Raw genomic sequence first — 22483 nt, forward strand, 5'->3', positions numbered from 1 at the left:
GAAATGATAAAAGCTTTATTGCTTACGACACTGTTTGACGACAGCAACGAGTGTAGTTCAGGTTTATTAACATCAAAACAAATGAAAAGTCATACATTTTAAATATAAACAATGCAAACGAGGGGCATTTAGTACCACAAGTCAAACCTGGTCTTTCCCAAAAAAAAATCATAAATCCATATGTAGATATGAAAATAAACGATCATAAAATGATATTATTACAACTCTGAAAATCATCTTTATAATTTATACAATTTCTCTTATTTTGATATCCTGGTCCAGGACAAACGGAAACGCATTTAATGCAAGACGGCACATCACGCAAAATAAGAGATCCTGAATATTAAATTATGCAAGTCGACCCGAGGCGGTTATGGAAATGTGAGCAAATAAAACAAAATACAGCAATTATTAATGCTCATAATACATTACATCTACTGTATGTACACTGCCAATCAAAAGAGGTAAAACAAAAAGACTGCTTGGCTTTCGTGCCGAAAAGGTTTCAGGAACAAAAAAAAAAAAAAAAACAGGATGTTCCCCTCCTGAAAGAAAGAGAATGATACATTTAAGAGTGAGATGTGATGTGCCAACATTTCGCGTCAGTCACACAGAAATGAAAAAAGCTCCTTACAGTAGATCATATTTCGTCATAAGGCACGGCTATGCTCGACTCTGTCCTTCCGTCGATCGGCACCCGCTCACTCGGTGACGTGGGTTCAACTTCCGCTCCTTTTTCATTCACCGCCTCGTCGGCCTGCGTTGAGAAAAACACCTTCGTGTCAAGTCGGAATTATAAGAGTCCTGAAAAATAATAACAAGAATGACTTTTGTAACAGGACATTTTTATTGCTTGCTTTTTTTTGTCTTGAAAAAAATAATAAATTCCAGTAAGCTTTTTTTTTTTGTTCTTCAAAAAATAAATATTGACAAATATTTCAGCATAGTTCATTGTAGCTCTACACCAATACAAACGACAACCACAAATGATACAAAACAAGATTGTTTTCTCCTACGCACGTGATTTCACCCTTCGAATTGTGAAGGGAATTACAATTAAAAACAAAAACAATCATTATAAAAGTGTAATGTTGTAAAACATTTCTGAAAAAGAAAAGAAGAAGAAGAAAAAAAAAGAGTAATTTATGAACGCTTATATTTTGCATATAGATGCCACAAGATGGCAGCAGAGCTTTCTTTAGTAAACAGCACTCCTTAATTGACTTCAACATGCTGTGTAGTTGGCCCTAAATTGCCACAAGCTGGCAGCAAAGCACTACTTTTTGTCTCAATGAAGCTCACTTCATCATAGTTCCTTGAGGAGCGGAGTTTGTTTGGTGGCAACGCTCAAATTATGTTTCCCGGCTGAGACAAAACAAAATGTCAAACCCTTCCAGTGATCACAAACCCAAAATAAATGTTTGCAATGGGTTTTTAGAAACAAAAAAATAGCACTTTGTAATTTATTTTCATTCTATATAATTATGTCAATATTCAATGTTTTAGTTGTAGGATATAAACATACATATAGAGTACATGGAGACGGTGTGTGAGACCTTATTGTTATATTATTGATCTTTTCTACAGGTATTGTTCTACTATTTGTATTTTAATATCCTTTTTTTTTTTTTTTTTCTGGAGAGCTCAGTATTGTTCATTGGGTAATTTTACCGATTTGACATGTCATGTATTTTAATATCCATTGCTTAAAGGGTTGTAAACATGACACTTATGCTATTCGTTAGCCGGCCTATGGTGTTTTCCAGTATGTGTTAGCGTTAAGCTAAACAAACTCATCTAATGTTTCGTTTGACAGTAAACTTCAACTGAGCGAGGAAATAGACAGATTGAGGCCCTTTTCTTTTTTCTTTGTCAAGAATTGTCCAAATTGCTTCTTGTTGTGAAGTGAGTTCAGCTGATTTGACTCAATTTTTTGCTCACGTCAAAGCAAAAAGTGTGGGGCCACTCGGATCTCAAAGCACCACTGCTACTTTTAATAAAAATCTTTTTTTTAAAAAAAAAAAAATCTGTGAATCTTCGAGTTTCAAATGCAGTACCTAATACTCACCTTGAAGTCGATCCCTGCGTTTTGCCCGATGACCGAGTAGCGATTTGCAGCAGGAGAACAGGGCGTCGCCGGAGAGCTGGGTGATTTGGGGTTGTGGGGCAGCGAGTGGCTCCGTTTGATGGCGGAGGACACGGCCTGGGCGAAGCGGGACGGCGTGGTGGGGGAATAAGGCTTGGGGGCCGCGAAGCTTCGCAGCTTCTCCAAGCTTAAACCGAAGTTCAGCTCTTTGGCCGGCAGGCTGCCCTGCCTCGTCAATCGTATGGCGCTCGCTTCATGCACGGGAGGGGCGGGAGGAGGCGGCGGCAACATTGCCCGGTCGATTTGATCCCCCGTGTGGTCGGAAGAGGAACTGCTACCCGGGCGCTTCTCCGCTGCAGACGTTACATAATACCCAGGTGTCTTTTTGTGCTTTGACAAGCGGAAAGATCCGGGTTTTGGTCTAGTTGCGGGTGGAATTTTAGTCGCCTTGACCTCTCCTGGTGAACCTGCTTGAGAGGAGGGCGACCTGTCATCTGCTTGCGACGAGCTGCTTGGTGATGAGGCGTGAGTGGCTTCAGCGAGGCATCCGTTGACAGTGTTTCGTGCGGTAGTAGTAGCAGCGCTGCTCAGTATTTGCTCCCTGGGTGGACGTGAGTACTCGCCGGCGTCGCCCGCGGCAACGGGGGGCGTCTCCAGTGTCAGTGCCACTTCGAAATATCTCAGCTTCTCGTTGGATTTGGGAGGCACGATAGTGTATGTCGTCATCCCCACCTTGGGGATGTAGTCCCTGGTTAACTCGTTGGAAGGCTTCGGCTTCAAATCGGGGGCCGGGGCGGCGTCCGACGCGGATTTCGGGGCGACGGGCGGCGGCGACGGCGTCTCGGAGGCTTGGCTGCATTTGATTGGCTCATCCGTTGAAGTAGCGATATCCATTTTCGCGCCGTCCGATTCCAAACAAGGATCCTTGGCAGAGGGCGGGACTTGATCTGCGTGTTCCTGTTGTTGATGCGGCGGCTTAGGGAGAGGCGGGAGATGGGTTTGTACTTGCGCGTCCTCGCCGGCGGGACGGGACGCGGCGATAATCTCCGAGCTCGTCGACTCTTCCTGGGGGCCGCTGATGGTTTCCTGAACACAATCAGCAAGCTGGAGCGCCTGGAGGTCATTTGTTACGTCGCCACCGTCGACTTTTACACTCTCGCTCGCAGGCGCTTCACTCGTGGGCCGAGCGAGTTCACTTTCAACTTGACACGAGACACTCTCTGTGCAAAACGGAAACATTCACAATGTGAGACAGCTTATAAAAAAAAATAATAATAATAATTTTGGAATTGATTAGAGTTTGCAACTTCTATTCTATATTCACTACTGGTATATTTTGTATTTATTATAACTGACATGTCATCAACTAAGAGACTTTTATTTTTTTTTATTGAATGTTGACATATTATTATTTTTATTATTATTACTATTAAGCAGTATTATTATTCCGTTAATTTGTATGGATGCTGCAGAACTTTCAATCAACTTTTAAACCAATCCAAGAGCATCATAATATTTTTTTTTTCCATTCCACGTATATCTATTGTCTACTATTCCTATAAACCATAATTTTCCACACACACAAAAAAAAGAACAGTGAAATTAATGGAGAAATTTACAAAAAAATCTCAAAACAAATTTGCTTTAGTCAACTTCAAAATGTTCAATATTCCAATAATACTCCACTAATATTTCTATGTTCACAGTTGAATAAATTCCCCAAATGATTACTTTTACCAATTTATCCAAAAAGTTCCTTCCTGTACCTGGATGCTAGTCATGGTTGTCCTTGGGGCTAACTAGTACCCACTGGCACCGTGTTTTATGTTTGTTTTTTTAAGGATAATACATTACAGAGCAAAAAAAAAACATCCTTTTGAGTTTACAGTCTCTCTTGTTTCCCTCCTCTCGCTTTCTCCTCCTCTGCTCACCCCTCGCCTCTAAGCTCATTGAGGAGGCTCGTTTACTCGACTCTACAAGCAGACAATCATATTGTGCCCCGCTCAGAAGTCCACTTAATAAGAAAAGAAGAGCTCATTACCGGTGACAAACATTAGCCTATTAGCGGTTATTGAAATCTTGACTTTTGATCAGCCCATACTCGTTTAAGTCATCTGTTCAACTACAGTATATTCATTTGACATGATAATCAATTACTCTATTTTGACGAGTCCAGTAATGGAACACTTCTCGCCAAAAGTCAAGCCTACTAGTGACCATGAGGGCAAGCACAATAAAAAAATAAAATTTAAAAAAAGGCGGGGGGGGGGGGGGGGTGAAAAGTTTTTTTTTGTATTATATTAACTACCTTGAGCATTTCAAACTTGGGAAATCTATTACAAATCAAGTACTTTGAAACATTACATTAATATTATTAAATTACACCAAATAGAAATTGGTTAATAAATTACAAACAAAAAAAGTAAAATTAAATTAAAAAAAAGACACAAATGATTTTACAAAAAAATCCAAAGTAGTCAAATAAGCACAATAAAAGCCATACCAGCCAGTTGATACAAGTCCGGGCCCTCCGGCGTCCTCTCGTCAATTTGAATAGTCGAATCATTTGTGGTGCTCTGTGACTGACTACCAGAATCAAGCACATTTCAAGAATTAAAAGTATTCTCTAGAAAAACTTTAAAAAAAAATGTTGCTTTAAAAAAATCGTCAGAATTCGTACTTGCCATCTGATGATAGATCACAAGGCTGATCTTCCCCACAGCTTTTGTCAGACATCGAGCTGACACTAAGATCTTCTTTCCGGATCTCACTTGCAGCTGCTGACGTCTCCTCCATGATCTCCTCCAATGTTTTGGCCCCTGCCGAGTCTGCGAAAGTGCAAACTGTATGTGAATGCACAAAACAGCTGTGTGAGCTTGTTTCAGCCAATAAACACCGACTGTTAGGCCAATTTGCTTGAATTTGTTAACAAAAGAGGACTCAAATCGAATTTACATGCAACCGTCTGTGTGCGTATAAACAAAACGACTCAAATTTGTATGCATTTAAGTTTCATCAGTGCGGTAGTGAGGGGTCGACAGGTTCATTCATTTGTTCAGTGTTTCCTTCATGTGTGTGTGTGTACAAATTAGCATTCGATGAACGTGATAAAATCACAAGCGCAGAGGTAATTTCAAAACAACTCGAACAAAAGCAGAATATAACCACGTGATGTTGATTTTTGCGATGAAGCACAAGACCAAGTAGCTCATAAACATCAAAAGGAGGAGACACGAGGACAAGTCGAGGAATGTCATATTGGTGCTGTGACCGCTGAGGTCAAACTTCCTCTAGATTAATTCAGGGTGACGACATCGTCTATCCCCCGATGTAAACACACCACGTTTGTTTTAAAAGAGACAGGCTGAAGCGTTAAATAGTTTTATTGTTGCTTTAAATTGCTTTGTTTTCAGTCCGGGGTGGAACTTCCCTCACAGGACTATACAATAAATGGTAAAATGTGTGTGGACAATTACCGGAAAGTAACTCCAAAATTCCACCTTGGAAAACATACAAAGGGTTTGAAAACACACTGTCCTTTGCAATTCAATGACAAAAAATTAGCTTCCAGAAATTCCTTATTTTTTCCATCTTCTTTTAAATCGCTTTTAATATTCAACATTTGGCATTTTTTATCAGATTAGCATTGAGCACTTGGTAATAAATAAACAATACAACAGAGACACTTTCATCAAGGCACCTTATCAAAATGTGATTTTATCACATTTTTATGGGTGACCATAAAACTCATTTTAAAAGGTCAAACGTCTAACAAGTTGAACTGGTGAATAATATCCACCAGGGGGCACAAGAGTCACATAAAACAATCCAAACAACCTAGCTGGAGGGCAAACTTTTGGTGGATGAGCAATAAAATTCTATTAGTGGTCAACAGCAAAGTTTAATCAGAGAGCTTTATGTGTCCCCCCAACAGATTTTTGACACAGATATAATTATTATTTTTTTAAATTTTGTTTTAAAAAAAATTTTTTTTATTGTTTTTAATTTTGTTTAAAAAAAAATGTTTTTAATTGTTTTTAATTTTGCCCCATAAAAACTTGTGCAATATGGATTGCACAATGCATTGTAATTGATAGCTATGTTTCATAAAGAAAAAAAAATCAACCAGTTGTTGAACCTAACCTTCAATTCATAAATATTAGTAAATGTAAAAATACCATTATTATTATTATGAGGGCCGATTTAGAGCATAACAAAAAAAACATCTAGTAATAATAACCTGCATCTGTTATTTAAAAAAAAAAAATTGTAAAAATTGTTGACCACTCCTAATGAGTTATGGATGTATACAGTGCACTGATACAACATAGACAAACCTTGCACGTTATCTTGAGGAGGAATCGTTTCTGGGGCGGTACTGCTTGGGGATGTCGGAGGTTGAGGAGCCTTGCGCTTAGTTCTCTTCAGGGAAGACTCTGCTGAGGAGCCGCGACTTAAACCAGAAACCTACAACACATTGACATAAATAAAAAATCCTTTCTACTAAATATCCCTACAGTGATCTATTGATGATTAAATGATGTATTGCGTTCATATTTTAAAAAAAAATGGGGTTGACCGACCTCATAGTCCACTAGAGTAGCCGGTTCGGAGTAGAGCCTCTGGCGAGCGCTGATGTCCGAGTGGCAGCTTTGCGACACGACGATGGGGGGCTGAGGCGCCCGTCTCTTCTTGGGCACGTCGCCGACGGGCGACGTCGGAGACGTAAGCGCAGGTGAGCAGGAGCTGGGCAAGGCCATGCTGAGCGGTCGAGGCTTGCTCACCAGCACCGGAGAAGCCGGGGCACTGACCGTCGTGGCCTTTTAAAGAGCAAACATCCAATCAGGACATGATAAGACCTCTGCTCCGTAACCGCGACGGCACGTGGTCCACCAATGGAAAAGCTAAGTCAACAAACCTCCCTCTCAATGTTTACATTTACTAACTCGTATTGTGGAATCGTATGTGCGCTTCACAGTCACACCACCGAATTTTAACAAGCTTTAAAAGAGTGCTGCTTAAAGTTGGAACATCTTGTTTTACTAATACCGCCCTGAAAATGTCACCTAGCATCGTTTAGGTGTACCTAATGAAGAGGCCAGTGAGTGTATCGAAAGCTTAACATACCTGCTCAGTTGTTTTTTTGCTTTTCCTAAACTTGCTGAAAAGGCCCTTGTTTTCTTTTTCTTTCTGATTTTTATCTTTTCCAGGCGTCACTGCAACTGGAAGAAGACGTTTTGAGTTCCAAGTCGGAAAATAAAAACTGAATCGAGGAAATGATCAAAACAGATCCCCCCCCCCCCCTACCTGCTTGTGTGGGTGAGGCCGGACACGCAGGCGAGTCGGTGTGTCCTGCAAATGAATAAGGACACTGTCACTAAACAGGCGAGGTGGCGTAAATATATGACAGATGACCAAAGCGTCATGACAAAATATGTTGCAAAGTTTGCTAGGTTACCTCGTGTATCTTTTGCGTAAACCTCCCTGATTGCGTAATCGTTTAGGGAGCAGGACAAGTCCAACGGGGCCAGTGATTGCACATCCCTCAACAGAATTGTTGTCTCCTCTGCAAATTCACATTTCTCACAGATTGCGGGTAAGAGTTCAGTCAGGGGAATCTGAGGGTTGACTCTTAAAATAGCTTTCTGGGTCTTCTTGTAGTTTATCACCATCCGAACAGTGGCCTGAAGAATACAGATCATTTGATTAAATGGAAAAAAAACAAAAAACATAAGTCAGGGATGTGATTTGACCGAAGTGAAATTATCTGAAAATTTAGCCGGGGGTCTGGGGGCCGCTGGCACCCAGCTAGGTGGGGGGACAAGGGGGGCGGAGCTCATGGGTTTTTCGTGTTTCTAAGTACTTTCAATGCACTCACATGACAAAGAAATAGATAAAACAACAGCATAAATTTTCAATGTATATTGAACTATCCCATATAAAATGGCAGTTTTAGTCAACTCAAAATCAGTCACATTCAAAAACATTGGACTGCCTTTGCTTTTAAAAACTATCACTGAGAATATCATCATATCTAACTAATGTGATTACTAAGTTAACACATAAATAATGTTGAAGAGTTCAAATTTCATGAACAAATAATTGTATCATGACCAAATGAAAAGTAACTCATATTAGAGCATACCACAAATGTCTTTGTTATAGCAGAAGATGTTATCTGTCGGAGTCATGTGCATACACAATGAACTACTAAAAAAAAAAAATTAAAAAAAATCGGATTTTTTTTTGGGGGGGGGGGAGATAAAAAAAGCGGAATTCCGCGAATTAGCGGAAAAATCACATCCCTGATAAGTGTTTTAATGTGATCGGGGTGGTTCGATGTACCTCAGGCTTTTGAGGAGCTACCTTCTTATTTTTATCATCCCCTTCCCCTTTAGGTTTTAGTAAGATCTTCTCGGCATCCAAGGTTCCGATGAGAGCGCTGGGCTTGAGTTTGACGTTGTGCCGGCCAGCCGTAATCAGTTCCAAGGTGTGACTTGACGGGTTGAGGTGATACCGCGCGCAGAGAGTCACTAACAGATCCATTAGAGGCTTGCTGAAAGACGCACAGACACAAAATTTGCATTGGGGGGGGGGGGGGGGTCAGAAAGAGGAGTGCTGAAACCTCCTGTAACAGTTATAACATGCAAAGTTGTGAGGTCAAAGCAAATGAGCAAATGTGTTCCCTGTTTTCCACTCTGAAGGCCCACTGAAGGCGTGTGAGGTTAATTTGCATCTTCATTTCAACACCCGTTTTCTTAAAATGGAACCCAAAGGGCAGCAGATTCAATGAAAACAGCAGAGGCCCCGGAATTGAACCCTGTGGAGCGCCATACACCGTTATACATGTGAATTCATATTGTCGTCCGGCCATTTTATTTATTTTTTTTGCTTGACATAGTATGAGGGGGTTACAACATGACACTGCCCCAGACAGCAACGAAAGGTACACTAGTGCAATATTGTCCGAGTTCGGTGTGGAAAAATATTGTGATGAACTAACAACTCAGATGAGGTTGAGAAAATTGTTCTTATGGTCAAATGGACAAAAATGACCACATATATACTTCACGTCTTCCCAGAAGAAGAGTGGAAATAGTTACTGCAGCAACTCCATACGGTCTTCCATCTCGGTGGACGCACCAGCCAGGTGTCCACAGTTTATATATATATGTTATTTTTTTAGGGGTGTTAAAATTTCTAATCGTAATTAATGGCATGACTTCAATAGTTAACTCATGATTAATCACAAATTTTATATCTGTTCTAAATGGGGGTTTAATTCTCAAATTTTTCATACTCTTGTCAACATAAAAGTGGGGAAAAAATGTTTAACTAATAGAAATATGGCTGCATCTTTTAGTTATTGATACATTAATATAATAATTCATAAAATTTTGTACTGTAAAAAAACGAGTGCAATATTGATTTGTGTTGGTCATTTTTCTGCCACTAGATGGCATAATTGCATTTGTAATACATTGGTGACAGCTCTGTGCATTTTTCTTTTCATATTAAGAGCTATCTAATCTTTCCCATAAAGTAACTTGTGAAATTCTGCACGTTTTTAAAATTGTAAAATACAACTCGACGCCAGTCTCCACAAATATAATGCATTATTATTAAATTTATGACTGCTAAATTTGATGTTGACGTGTCTGCTGCATTGAGACTGCAAATAAGGGGTGATCATTAATCGCACGTTAAAGGAACATAAAATTAACTCAAAATTAATGCACTCATTTTGACACCACTTTTTTTTTTTTCTTTACTGCTGCATCGCTCTGGAACATACAATACCTTTGAACGTAATGCAAAAAATAAATCCTCTCAACTTCTATGAGTGTGCTAAGAGCAGCTTTTTGAGGGGGAAAAGAAGGCAAGGAATTTGATGGGTAATCCTTTTTTTTTATCAGGATTGGTGTGATGTTTCTTAAGAGGTCGAGGAGCAAGCGATATATCGAGGAAAGGTTTATAAACAAAGTGAGAGAGATAGTGAAACTGTGGGAAGACAAACGGTGTAGTGACATAGTAATGCTGTTAGCTCACCGTTGGGAGATGCTCAATCTAAACTTGACAGTAGAAACTTTGGCCTTCTTGTGTCAGACAATCAGGTTATTGAATTGATATTTCATAAATGGTTGATAACTGCATGTGTAAAATGTTTTTTTTAATGTGCATTGCATTTACCTCCCATGTACCGTGGTCATCTTTTCCACGCCATCCGGCAAAACAACCACTAAAGAGAGATCTTTATCGAGCAGCTTCTCCTTGTGGTCCATGGTGAAAGGAGCGTTTCCTGGATACCACTGCGAGAAATCAGAGGAATCCAAATTCTTCAGTCCCGGCGGGGTTGGGGCTTTGCTTTTGGTCGACACCCTGTTGTAGAACAAAAACGGGTTGAGTTTTCAGTCTGAAAATTAGGAAGCATTCTGGTAATTGCTTCAAGGCAGCCAGCAAAACAACATATCTTAGGAAAATAAATAAATCATTTCCCCTCCCAATCTTAGATAACAATCAGAATGGAATTGTTTTCCCTTGAGGCTCCATCACAAGACAGACCACTGAGGTTAACGTAGCAAAGTAGTCACAAGACATCAAGAGGACATATAAACTGTAGTTGCCGATTCAGCCCAAAGACATGTCTGCAAATGACCACGTGCGACCGACAGTAAGAGGCATGATCGATATAAAACTGAGACTGGCTCCATGTGCAATATATCATTATATTTGTATTAACACGGTGGCCAAGATTCACAGCAGAAGGTGCACTGAAGCAAGAATTGTCAAAAACTGTGTAATTAAAACGGTGTAAATATAAACTTGTATCTCAAGGCACCACTGTCATAATAAACCACATTAACGTTATGCAATTTGAAAATAAGCACTTTTTTTTTTTTGAAAATTAGCACAACAAATTAGCACAACATAATATAAAAAAAAAAATTAAAAGAGAGAGAGAGAGCAATGATGATGACATGTCAAATCGGTAAAATTACCGAATGAACAATACTGAGCTCTTTTAACCCTTTGACTGCCAAAAACGTTAAATAACGTTTAGTAAAATCCTACAGAGGAGTGCCAAAGACGTTAAAAGACGTTTGTTTCAAAACAGAGGTGAAACTAACCATTTTCTATTGTTGATTACTGAAAAACGGAATAAGGTAGAAACAAACGTTTTTTTCTGATGAAAGATGAGCGTCCAATCTTTCATTTGGTAGCATGTGTGTTTCCATAGTCCAAACACATAATTTTCTGTGGACCTTGAAAGATCAGTCAAAATGCTTAAATCGGCTGGCACCCACGGCATCCCTTTTCTGAAAACGTCTGGCAGTCAAAGAGTTAAGGAAGAAACAAAAAAACACACAAAAAAAACACATTGTACTTTAATAAGGATTCAATTCAAACGTATTACCAGCAAAAGTTAAAATACAATTTTGCATAAAGATTAAATGCAAATGTAACTTAAACAGCACCCCCCTCTCCCCCCTTCCCTAAATAAATGTTAAATAAAATGATCACAAGTTACAGCTTTGCACAAAATCATTTTCCTGTATTGGTTATTTCCTATCATACTACATACACTAAATAAAATGTTTGTTGCCATTGTAAAACCTTTTATTAACTGGACAGGAAGTAAGCAATAAATGATAAAACTCAAGTTGAACCTCATTTAATTTCTTTCTAGGCAGTTCAGGCCATCGACAGCGCTGACACAACTAACCATCTCTAGTTAAGAAAAATAAAATAAAATATTTATTGCCAATTTAAACATACAATATAATATGCCTATACAGTATCCTCTCATGCCCTCTGCGGTAGGAAAGTGGACAAGCCGAGCATGGAGTCAGTCCAGCCACAGATGAAACAGGTTTTTGCAGACCTTTTGCCCTGAATTATAGCCTGTTCAAGTCTCGTGTGGGGGTACGAAGGAATCTGAGCAATGCAAGGTCACAGGCTGTACTGAGACATGTCTAGCGAGGGATTATTAGCCTTGCTATGGGGGTCAACAGTCCTTAAACACTATCATCTACATCAAGTCTCTCACTGCACTCAATCACCGAGGGATGTGGATATGCTAATGTGACAAACAATATCTTATTGGTTCATTCTTGAGAGACTAAGGACTCGCAGGCTGTGTGCTCAGAAAAACAAATGGATAGGATCAACCGCCATCGATACGCACACAATTTCACAGAGGCTTAAGAAAGTATTGTTTTGTGGAAATAATCATTGCTTAAAGTGTAAATAACGCAGCAATGTTGATGCTAGTTTCGTTCGCTCGTCTACTGCGTTCTGTATTGCGTGTTAGCATTAAGCTAGCTGATTCTCATATTGGGCAAAGTTATGGAATTGATTTGAATACACGATGTGTATTTCACTTTTTATTCATCTTTATTTTGACAGTTAACTCATTCACTCCCAACCAGTTTCATTGAAGCAACCTCCTTCGCTCGAGGCTGTTTTACTGGATTTTGACTGATTTTGCAAGGCCCACAGAATATTGTGTTCTATTGCTATAAAAAAAAAAACATGGAACCTACCAAAAGAAGGATTAGAGTGTATAAATAGCTAAGTTTCATCATTATTCACAAATATTTTTAAAACAGTGGGAGAAAGAGCTTTTTGCGACATGGCCCTGGTTGAGCTCTTATACTCTGCTGCCACCTGCTGGCCGGTTTTGTAATTACTACCATTGCTTCAAGCATTCTCTTCAATTCAGAGGCTGCATCAAAGCCTTCTGTATGCTCTATCATAAAAAACAACAACATTAAAATGTAGTATATATAAGTATAAATATGTAATATTTAAAATAGAACATATTTTTACATTTTTGGGAGCAAATGAGTCGACTAACTGGGCGTGGCAAAAAAAGAAGAAGAAAGGAAGGCCTTGGCTTGTGCGACAAGCACATCTGCAACTTTATTTTCGCATTGGAAAACTTTAATCGGTCTTTGCCACTGAAATTAGGACAGTTTTTAAATCATACTTTAAAATGCATTTCAGAAGAACTACCTAACCTAAAGTAGTCCAATTTACATTTATTGAACATTCAGCCTTTTTTAAGCTTATCAAATATGATTGAAAGGCCAATATTTACTTCCTGTTTCTAATATTTTTCTTATTAACCTATAGCAAGAAGTACTGTATCTAGGTTACACTCGCGCAACTGAGGAAATTATGTGATCATTTGGGTGATTTACAAGGGCGCCCTCATAAAAACAACATTTTCATACATAATGAAAGAAAGCCTTTCACATTGCTTTAGGGCGACAGACACAATATGAGCTGGGTGAAGCATGTGCCCCTCACAACTGCAGCAACAATACTAGCAAACTGCTAGCACACAAAGTATCAGCAGCAAAGTTGAACAGGTGTGAAGTCGGAAAACTGGACCTTGTGCAAATGTGCACAGTGCTTAAGGGTTCTTCTTAGTAAGCAGTGAGTTTAACAAGTCAACCAAATATCCTGGAATACAATAGTCTCTAGGACTGTGTCCCATTAAAGGATTAAGTTGAATTATTCCACGTAGCAAACAGTAAAGTACTCCACAGCTTCTTCTTTGTATTACTGGCCAAACAGGACAAATGAAAACAGCCAATGCGGAATTTATTTTAATTACTGCTTACTTTACCAATAAACACTAAATATACAGCTTGCGGGCCAAAAAAAAAAACACAAAAAAACACGAGAAGTACTGTAGCATACATTTTAAATAGAGCTGCATCAGCATTTCTGTGCACTTCAATTAAACAAATGCATTTGAGCCATTTTCATGCATCACGTCACCCGAGATGTCAACATACTCCTCGGGACTTAAGACTTCTCAAGAGAGCACACTTGAGCCAGCACTGAAAGGATGAATTGACTTTCTTTGGCTTTTTTTTTTTTTCCTACACTGACGTATTCCAAAATACGAACAGAAATAAACCGGGGGAGTTAAAGAAGAATTTGTCATCACTTGTCATTGAAATTAATCACCATTTACAAATTCCCTTAAGGGTGTATCCACAAATGAATATGGAACTAATAATGTTGTGGCTCAACTTAGCTAATATGGTTGTTTCCAATTGCCAACACAAAACTGGAATGTTCAGAAAAGTCAGGAGCGTCACAAGATGTTGGTGAGGAATCGCTAAATATGAAGACGGACGAGAGGAAATTGAAAAGAGAAGAGACGGTAGAACAACACACCAAATATTTCCGCCCTAAAAACATCTAGTCTAGTGCAAAGTCCTAATTTCAAGGCCCTGCTTGTTTATTTGACATTGGCTTTGGAATTATTTGTTGAGTGGTTAGCACGTTTGTCCCTCAGTTCTGAGGTTGGGGGTTTGAATCCATGCTCTGGCCGTTCGCATGATCAACATGCTGGTGTAAGTCTTCTCCACATCATGCATGTTGAGGTGTGAAAGTTTGTGTGAATCTACCACGGCGTATCCCCCCAAAAAAATAAAAAAATAAAAATTTTAAAAATTAAAAAATATTTAAAAAAAAATTATATATATATATATATATATATATATATAAAAATAATATATATATATATATATATAAAATATAAATATATATATATATATATATAAAATATAAATATATATATATAAAATATAAATATATATATATAAAATATAAATATATATATATATAAAATATAAATATATAAAATATAAATATATATATAAAATATAAATATATAAAATATAAATATATATATATATATATAGAAAATATAAATATATAAAATATAAATATATATATATATATATATAAAATATAAATATATATATATATATATATATATATATATATATATATATAGAAAAAATATATATATATATATAGAAAATATATATATATATATATAGAAAATATATATATATATATATATATGTATATAAAAAATTGCGATATTATAAAGTGAAAAATTTGCGAGAAAAAATACTGGTGACAGGACAGTAAATTTGTGAGGTTTTTTTTTTAAATCGCAAATTTGCCAATTTAATATCACAGATATGCGAGATTTTTCTCGCAAATTTGTGAGTTTTTCCACAGGTTATTATCCCCCTCTAAAAACAAAAAAACAAAAAATAAAAACATATTTATACATGGCCCTAATCCGCCGTTGAAGAATGGCTGGCTTGCTAACGTGTAAAAATCACAAACTTAACTTTGTGTTTTTGGGGGGCTTCAAGTTGAAACAACTTTGAAATATAAATTCTAACATTTATGCCAACATTATTATCATAATTAATTTGCTGAGTTGTTTTTACTTCTAGCTTTAAATCGGGGGGGGACAATACAAAGGTCAATAGTTCTGTAAACTCCAATTTTCACATCAATAAAACTTAAAATATTTAGTTGATTTGGCCAAATAAGAATTGTATCAAAGTTTTTTACAAACTAAGTGAATTTCCGTGACACCTTGAGCAGGTGACCGCCGTTCAGATCAGACGAGGGTGTGAGTCATCGAATGCTCCTGTATGTTTTTAAGTCATGTCATTGTAAGACAAGTCACAGCTTGACTGGGGCTGATGCCTCTTTGACGAGGGCTTCCCATGCTCGCAAGCAAGTCCCCTCAATAGCATGCAGAACATGTACTTGACTACAGACCAGGAAGTAGGACGCCTCCTGTCATTGTGTGGCCCTGCTGCTTTCATCATTCAAGGATCTGCTGCGCTTCAGTAGTGCAAACAACATGAAAACAAACATGTGGGTCGACCGCGCCAAAGAATACAAGAGTCGTATAAGAAAAATGATAGTGAATTATTGTAGATGAAAGTTTTGATTGCTTATAAATAACATCATATAGATGTGTATGGTTTATGTCTGCATGGACGCCTAAATTGGGTAAGAGGAGGTTTTAAAAAGTCTTCATCCAAAGTCCTCACATTCCAAACATTTGGTTCCAGCTGGCACGATCCCGTCTCATCAGTTAGAGTGATTTTATTTATAAATAACAACTAAAGATTAAGAATAAAGATTCTAAACCTGTCATTTTCCCCCCCAACAACCACACCTTTAGACAAAACAGGATAAAAATCGAGTATACCAAAGCTGTTAAACACTGCACAGGCTCCAACACGCCAGTCTGCCCCCCCCCCCCCCCCCATAGTTGGGAGTCAAAACAAAATTCAAACTCTTCTGCAACTTGAGGAAAGGTTGCGTGCACTATTTTAGACATAACGTTCAAAAAATGTGGAGAGCAGGTGTGACCGACCTTCTCCCCCCCCCACCCCCGACTTTGCCAACATTTCATTCCACTCTCTTACCTCACCTCACGCCGCCTCAGCTCGGATAACCTCCATGATGTCGCTTATCTCCCCGCGAGCTGTCAGATGGACCCAAGGCGATCGAGCGCGGCCTCAGATGGCCCACCTTAATGCTACGCCTGAGCCGCACTATCACAAACGCGGCTCCTCCACCCTAAATCCTGCTAGGCGGGCCTTTGGGAAAAGCTGCAGCGCATGTTATGTTGATAGCACTCCCCCGCGGTCACGACAAGAAAGGTGTAAGCAGCTTTGTGCAGGCATGAACCTGTGGGCGGGGCCACGGCAGCAACAGGAGCACTGTACATTCCAAGCACGTGGCTCTGGATAAATACTACGTTCATTTGACCACTGCACTCTTTTCTAATCATTACTGACCTAATCAGGCCGTGGATGATTACGTTAATAGAGCAAAGGGCGACTGAAGGTTTGAAAGAAACTTCACCTCTCTCCTATTTAATTAAATCAGGGGTTGTTTAGAATTTTTCATTGAGAAACAAGAATTTTTGAAAAGCCACACCTAACTGCTAAACAGTGACTCACTGCTAAATCATGTCGAGGGCTTGTCTGTTGAGCGAAGACTGGCACATAAAACAACCACATTAGGTCCAATTATGATCTGAATACACTCAAAAAAAAATACTTACAAGGTATGATTTGACCGAAAGCTGCAGCTAGCAAACTACTAGAGATGTACAATAACGAGCATTTACTCTCAAGCACCAACAGATACCACTAATACTTTCGCTAAATACAATTTCAATTAACGTAATGACACGTTATTGAGAACAAAGACCTCTTTCTTTCTTTCTGACGGGTCTAGTCTCACCAGTGGTTAAGTTGCCCAGTCAGTTAAAAATATAGTTCAATAAATCCATTTGAAGTCGGACATTCTACTGAAGCAAAGTCTGACACTGTGACACAAAATATAGGTGCTTTCTATACTGTACAATAAAGTAAGCCAAAGGTGAGTATAACGCTGTATAGAACACACGCAGCTAAGCTTAAAACAATAATTAAATAAATAATGCACTGAATGATACTAACACGGAAGAGGATCCAGGCCAGCGAAGAGAAGGGAAAAAAAAGGGTTGGCAGGATTTGCATTCACTGAATTCTGACTTTAAACTGGGAATTCTGACTTTAGTCACAGAATTCTGACTTTTCGTGAGAATTCAGACTTTGTGACGTAGAGCTATGAATTGTGGGGGAGGGATGGAAGGAGTCAGGAAGTCAGAATTCTGAGAATAAAGCCAGAATTCTCTGAGATTAAAGTCAGGATTCTCACTTTAAAGTGAGAATTTTGAGAATAAAGTCAGGATTCTCACTTTAAAGTGAGAATTTTGAGAATAAAGTCAGGATTCTCACTTTAAAGTAAGAATTTTGAGAATAAAGTCAGGATTCTCACTTTAAAGTAAGAATTTTGAGAATAAAGTCAGGATTCTCACTTTAAAGTCAGAATTCTGAGAATAAAGATTCTCTGAGATTAAAGTCAGAATTCTGAGAATAAAGATTCTCTGAGATTAAAGTCAAAATTCTTCCTTTGCTTAAAGTCAGAATGCTGAGAATAAAGTCAGAATCCTGCCAACCTTTTCTTTTTCTCTTCACTGGCCCCAATCCTCTTCTGTACTAACATGCTCTTATTCGCAGTTGATGAACCAAATGCATGTAAATCTTTAAATATACACATGAAATACGCAACGCTGAAACTAGTCATACCACCCAAATTCTGGTAGCAGCATGTTAAAAATCCATGAATCTAAACCTTATAAACATGTACAGACAACATTACGTCTGAATTTGACTATGACGAGATGGAAAAGGATGCAAATTCACACAGAAATACTGCAGCCATGCATGTAACGGTATATGTCATTTACTTCCTGATACTGGAATGGCCACAAGAGAACTCTTTTAAGTATCAGTAGCTGGTATTGGCAGACCTTCATGCAAAAGGATGGTATCGGCCAAATAAAAGGCGTGGTACTCGCCCATCCCTACTAACCCCAGTACAAGATGTGTGTTTATTGCCAAGAGATTGCGAGATGAATCCCTGTATGGCAAGAAACAATGAAAAGGGCAAACACATTACGACAGTAATTATTGAACATTAAAAAAAAAATAAGTACAATGAATCCCTGCATAGACACTTTTTTTGTGTGTAAATTTGCCTATTTGATTTTTTATTATTTTTTTAAACAATCTTCGGATACATGCTGCAAAAAATGCCTCTTTTTTTTTTGGTTGCAATTTCCTTTTTGATTGCTTGGGCACCATCTTGTGACATTTTGGTGCCAAGAAGGTATGCCAAAGTGGGTTGAGGAGCTTTAAACAGGGATGTGATTTGACCAAAGTGAAATTATCTGAAAATTTAGCCGGGGGTCTGGGGGCCGCTGGCACCCAGCTAGGTCCAGCTCATGGGTTTTCCGTGTTTTTAAGTACTTTCAATGCACTCACATGACAAAGAAATAGACAAAACAACAGCATGAATTTTCAATGTATATTGAACTATCCCATATAAAATGGCAGTTTTAGTCAACTCAAAATCAGTCACATTCAAAAACATTGGACTGCCTTTGCTTTTAAAAACTATCACTGAGAATATCATCATATCTAACTAATGTGATTACTAAGTTAACACATAAATAATGTTGAAGAGTTCAAATTTCATGAACAAATAATTGTATCATGACCAAATGAAAAGTAACTCATATTAGAGCATACCACAAATGTCTTTGTTATAGCAGAAGATGTTATCTGTCGGAGTCATGTGCGTACACAATGAACTACCAAAAAAAAAAAAAATCGGATTTTTTTTTTTGGGGGGGGGGGTAAAAAAAGCGGAATAATCACATCCCTGTTTAAAACAAAAAGTAGTGCTTTGACACAATCAACTATAAACGCAACAATCGAGATTTGCGACAAGGCTCGGTCTCTTTCCCCCCTCAGCAATAGTGGGGGCTCACCATTTCAAAATAGTATGTGCAAATGATGCACGTTTTCCCCCACACTTGTCATAAATGATCGTAGATGAGGCCCGATAAGGCCGAGTGAGAACCTGATCTTGATCAAGCACGACTTGAGAATGGCGTCCTGACAGTTGACCGCGTGTGCTTGTGAGGAATCGGGGGGGGGGGGGGGGTGACAACGCTTGAGGTACAACAGTGTGGGGTTAAGATAATTCAATTTGGATTAAAGATGGATTAAGTTGTCCGTGAGCACAGCAAGAGGAGGACATCGGTATGCAAGCGCACACATACAGTCAGAACTGAGGGGGTCTTTATTGCGACAGCAGGAAATAAAACTCAACTGGACAACCTGGGCAAAAGACTTGAAGGGATTTGTTTGATCCCTGAAAAGCAGTCATTTGGAATTATTATTTTTTTAAACACTTGGAGGGTTCGGACTTGAGACTTCCTTGTGACTTGCATGTGCAAGGAATACTTCAAAAATTGAACCGATTTCCAAATTTGATTTGAGGGCCTACTTCCATATTTCTACGAAATGGCATGAAATGAAAGGAGTGCAAGTGTTGAGAGGGGAGTGTGGGAGTGGGTCAAAGGGGCGGAGCTTAAGAGTCACTCACACACACAGCGACCGGCAGGAGGGTGGTTGATCCCCGAGGAAAGACACAACACAGCGGGACCATGAGCGCCAGCTGGTAATTTGGTGAGAGGTCATTCAACAGTAAACACAAGCTTTTAAAAAGAGGTCTGCAAAGGCCATTTACTTCATAAATTGTGCAGGACGGAAGGAGATTAGTGAGGCGGGAATCAAGGGACCGAGGAACTCCGGAGGAACTTGCGACTTCCTGTGGCGATTGTTTATTCAATGCACTGTTTTTGCTCTCGCAGTCTTTTTGTTCCCAGATGAATGGATGAAATTGAAATCAATAACTCAATATGAGCTATGATCACTAAGCAAGAGACATAGTTACACTCAAAGTCCACAACTTTAGCAAGACCTGCAGGTGCATCTTAAATTCGGCCTGTAAAATTAAAAAAAATTAAAAAAATAAAATAAAATAAAAACATTGCTCATAGTTTTGTTTTGATTGACTTTTTCATAAAGTTATTAGGCCAGCATGTAGTGCCTGTGAATATTCTCATTCATTCAGGAAATTCCATTTTCAGGACCAATGTTATTTTCGTTAACGAATGATTAAATATTCATAAACGAAAATGATTCAAAATCGCTTAACTGAAATGTCCTCCATTTTACTTTCGGGGGGTTCATTTTAAATCTATTGATTTCAGCATTACTGTACAGTACACCTGCACATAGAAGGAAGGTTCTTTGAGAATTACAGTTACTATACTTTACTACACAATATTTGGTGACCTTTTTTTTTTTTTATCTTGCATTCGACAAATATGCCATCCAGAAAACTAAAACTAATACTAAAGTTAATTTAAAAAAATAAAATAAAATAAAAAGTAGCCTAAAATTATGCATTTTCGGAACAATAAAAATAATTAAAAAATAATAATAATTAAAACCAACTGAATTTAAAAAAAAGAAAAGTACAAACAAAAATAAATAAATGAACAAAATAATTACTATAATGAAAAATTCACAGCTATTATTATAACCCCAACTGGTGAAGTCCTAACCAAGCCTTAGTTGATGAACAATAAGTCTGCTCATCGACTAATCGGTTCAACCCCTACGGGTTACATCAACTAACTACCGGTAGTTTAAATCAATAAATAGAATGCAACAACAAAAGGGTGGCCGTAAGGTGTTCAAATCTTTGAGAGTTCTTACTCGCATTATTTATTTTACTAAGAAAACTGCATTGTCGACAAAAATGGCTGAACTGGAAATTGCATTTTCTCTTTTTTTCATGCGCCCTTTGCACATGAAACACGTTTGACCAACAAGTGCACAGAAAAGATTGCGATTACATTATCACTTTAGCTACTGGCGATTTGGACACAGCTTCGCTTTTTGAAAGTTGGATGACAGAAAAAGCACGTATCATGCTTTATATTACGCAATGACCTTTCATTAGGAATAATGCTATATTGCTTACGACACATCTCAGGTTGAATTTTTTTTCCCGACGCTTATCACAAGATAAGCTTAGATTAAAAATCCTATTCTCACCTAGTTCTCAAATTCCCACAAAGTATTTGAATCTCAACCCAAAAGACAATTATCAAGTCTCCTAGTACTGTACTGAAAACTTGACAATTACTAAGAGTCAAATCCACGTGGCAAAAAATGTGAAGTGGAATGATTTACAGTATATGCAATTTGACGTCAGAGCACAGTAAAACTTGTCGGGGGAACTCAAGCCGAGCCCGTCGGCCATGAATGACACGTTTATCTGCGTGAATATCTCGTCTGAACACTGATAATGAAGGTCAAATCAAATCTGATAAATGTGTTGTGTGAAGTGCTGGAATGTTATTGCAGATAAGTGAACATGTATATTAGCAGCGCACAAAGGGCTAATTCATGCTGCATTTTTCACAGGCCGAGAGTGGGAGGAATTTAACTCTCACGTCCTGGAAGAGATTTTTGTTCCAGAAGAAGGACTTGTGCCAGCGTTCAACATCGATCTGTGCAGCGGGTCGGAAGGATCATGGGCAAAGTTGGGGAGTATTTAATGAAAACACAATTGGAAAAAAATATATATATTTTTGATCACAAGCAAACACACACAAAAAAAAAAAGCAGTCCTGATTGTGTGCGATTGTGTACGCCGCACAAATAAGTCTTCACGGTCAATGCGTTGGCTTTAGCGTGGTGACAAAGGCCAGCCATTATTCCCAGTCTGTTGGCTCACGGCCATGTTGTCTGTTGAAGTCCTGTGAGGCAGAATGCGCCCGTGAGATCAAACAACCTTCCCTTTCACTTACTGTATTCCAAAAGCCGAATGTGCCTTTTAGGTACAATCGTTTTAACAGCTGCAAAAAATATATATATTTTCAACTGCATATTTGCTTATAACTCTTTGACTGCCAAAAACGTTAAATAACGTTTAGTAAAATCCTATGGAGGAGTGCCAAAGACGTTAAAAGACGTTTTTTTTTTTTCAAAACAGGTGAAACTAACCATTTTCTATTGTTGATTACTGAAAAACGGAATAAGGTAGAAACAAACTTTTTTTCTGATGAAAGAT

The 22483-nt window shown here is 38.3% G+C and overlaps 1 protein-coding gene across 5 annotated transcripts in view; it reads right to left on the reverse strand.

The window, feature by feature from the left end:
- Positions 1-46: 46 nt before the first annotated feature.
- cobll1b (cordon-bleu WH2 repeat protein-like 1b) overlaps positions 47-22483 on the reverse strand; it is a 28075-nt gene continuing 5638 nt past the window's right edge. For 2 of the 5 annotated variants that reach the window (XM_077580127.1, XM_077580129.1), the window contains 12 exons: positions 10277-10465; positions 8432-8642; positions 7545-7770; positions 7394-7438; positions 7214-7308; positions 6670-6906; positions 6424-6553; positions 4767-4929; positions 4590-4672; positions 2069-3306; positions 635-757; positions 47-545 (listed from right to left, as the gene is read on the reverse strand). In XM_077580127.1, coding sequence (XP_077436253.1) covers positions 641-757; positions 2069-3306; positions 4590-4672; positions 4767-4929; positions 6424-6553; positions 6670-6906; positions 7214-7308; positions 7394-7438; positions 7545-7770; positions 8432-8642; positions 10277-10465 — 2734 coding nt within the window. In that variant the 3' untranslated portion in view covers positions 47-545; positions 635-640. Of the gene's footprint in view, positions 546-634; positions 758-2068; positions 3307-4589; positions 4673-4766; positions 4930-6423; positions 6554-6669; positions 6907-7213; positions 7309-7393; positions 7439-7544; positions 7771-8431; positions 8643-10276; positions 10466-16356; positions 16535-22483 lie in introns of those variants that run through there. The other 3 variants (XM_077580131.1, XM_077580130.1, XM_077580128.1) reach the window with 3 other exon arrangements.

The sequence above is a fragment of the Vanacampus margaritifer genome, chromosome 11, assembly GCF_051991255.1.
Source record: "Vanacampus margaritifer isolate UIUO_Vmar chromosome 11, RoL_Vmar_1.0, whole genome shotgun sequence".
Classification (NCBI taxonomy): Eukaryota; Metazoa; Chordata; class Actinopteri; order Syngnathiformes; family Syngnathidae; genus Vanacampus; species Vanacampus margaritifer.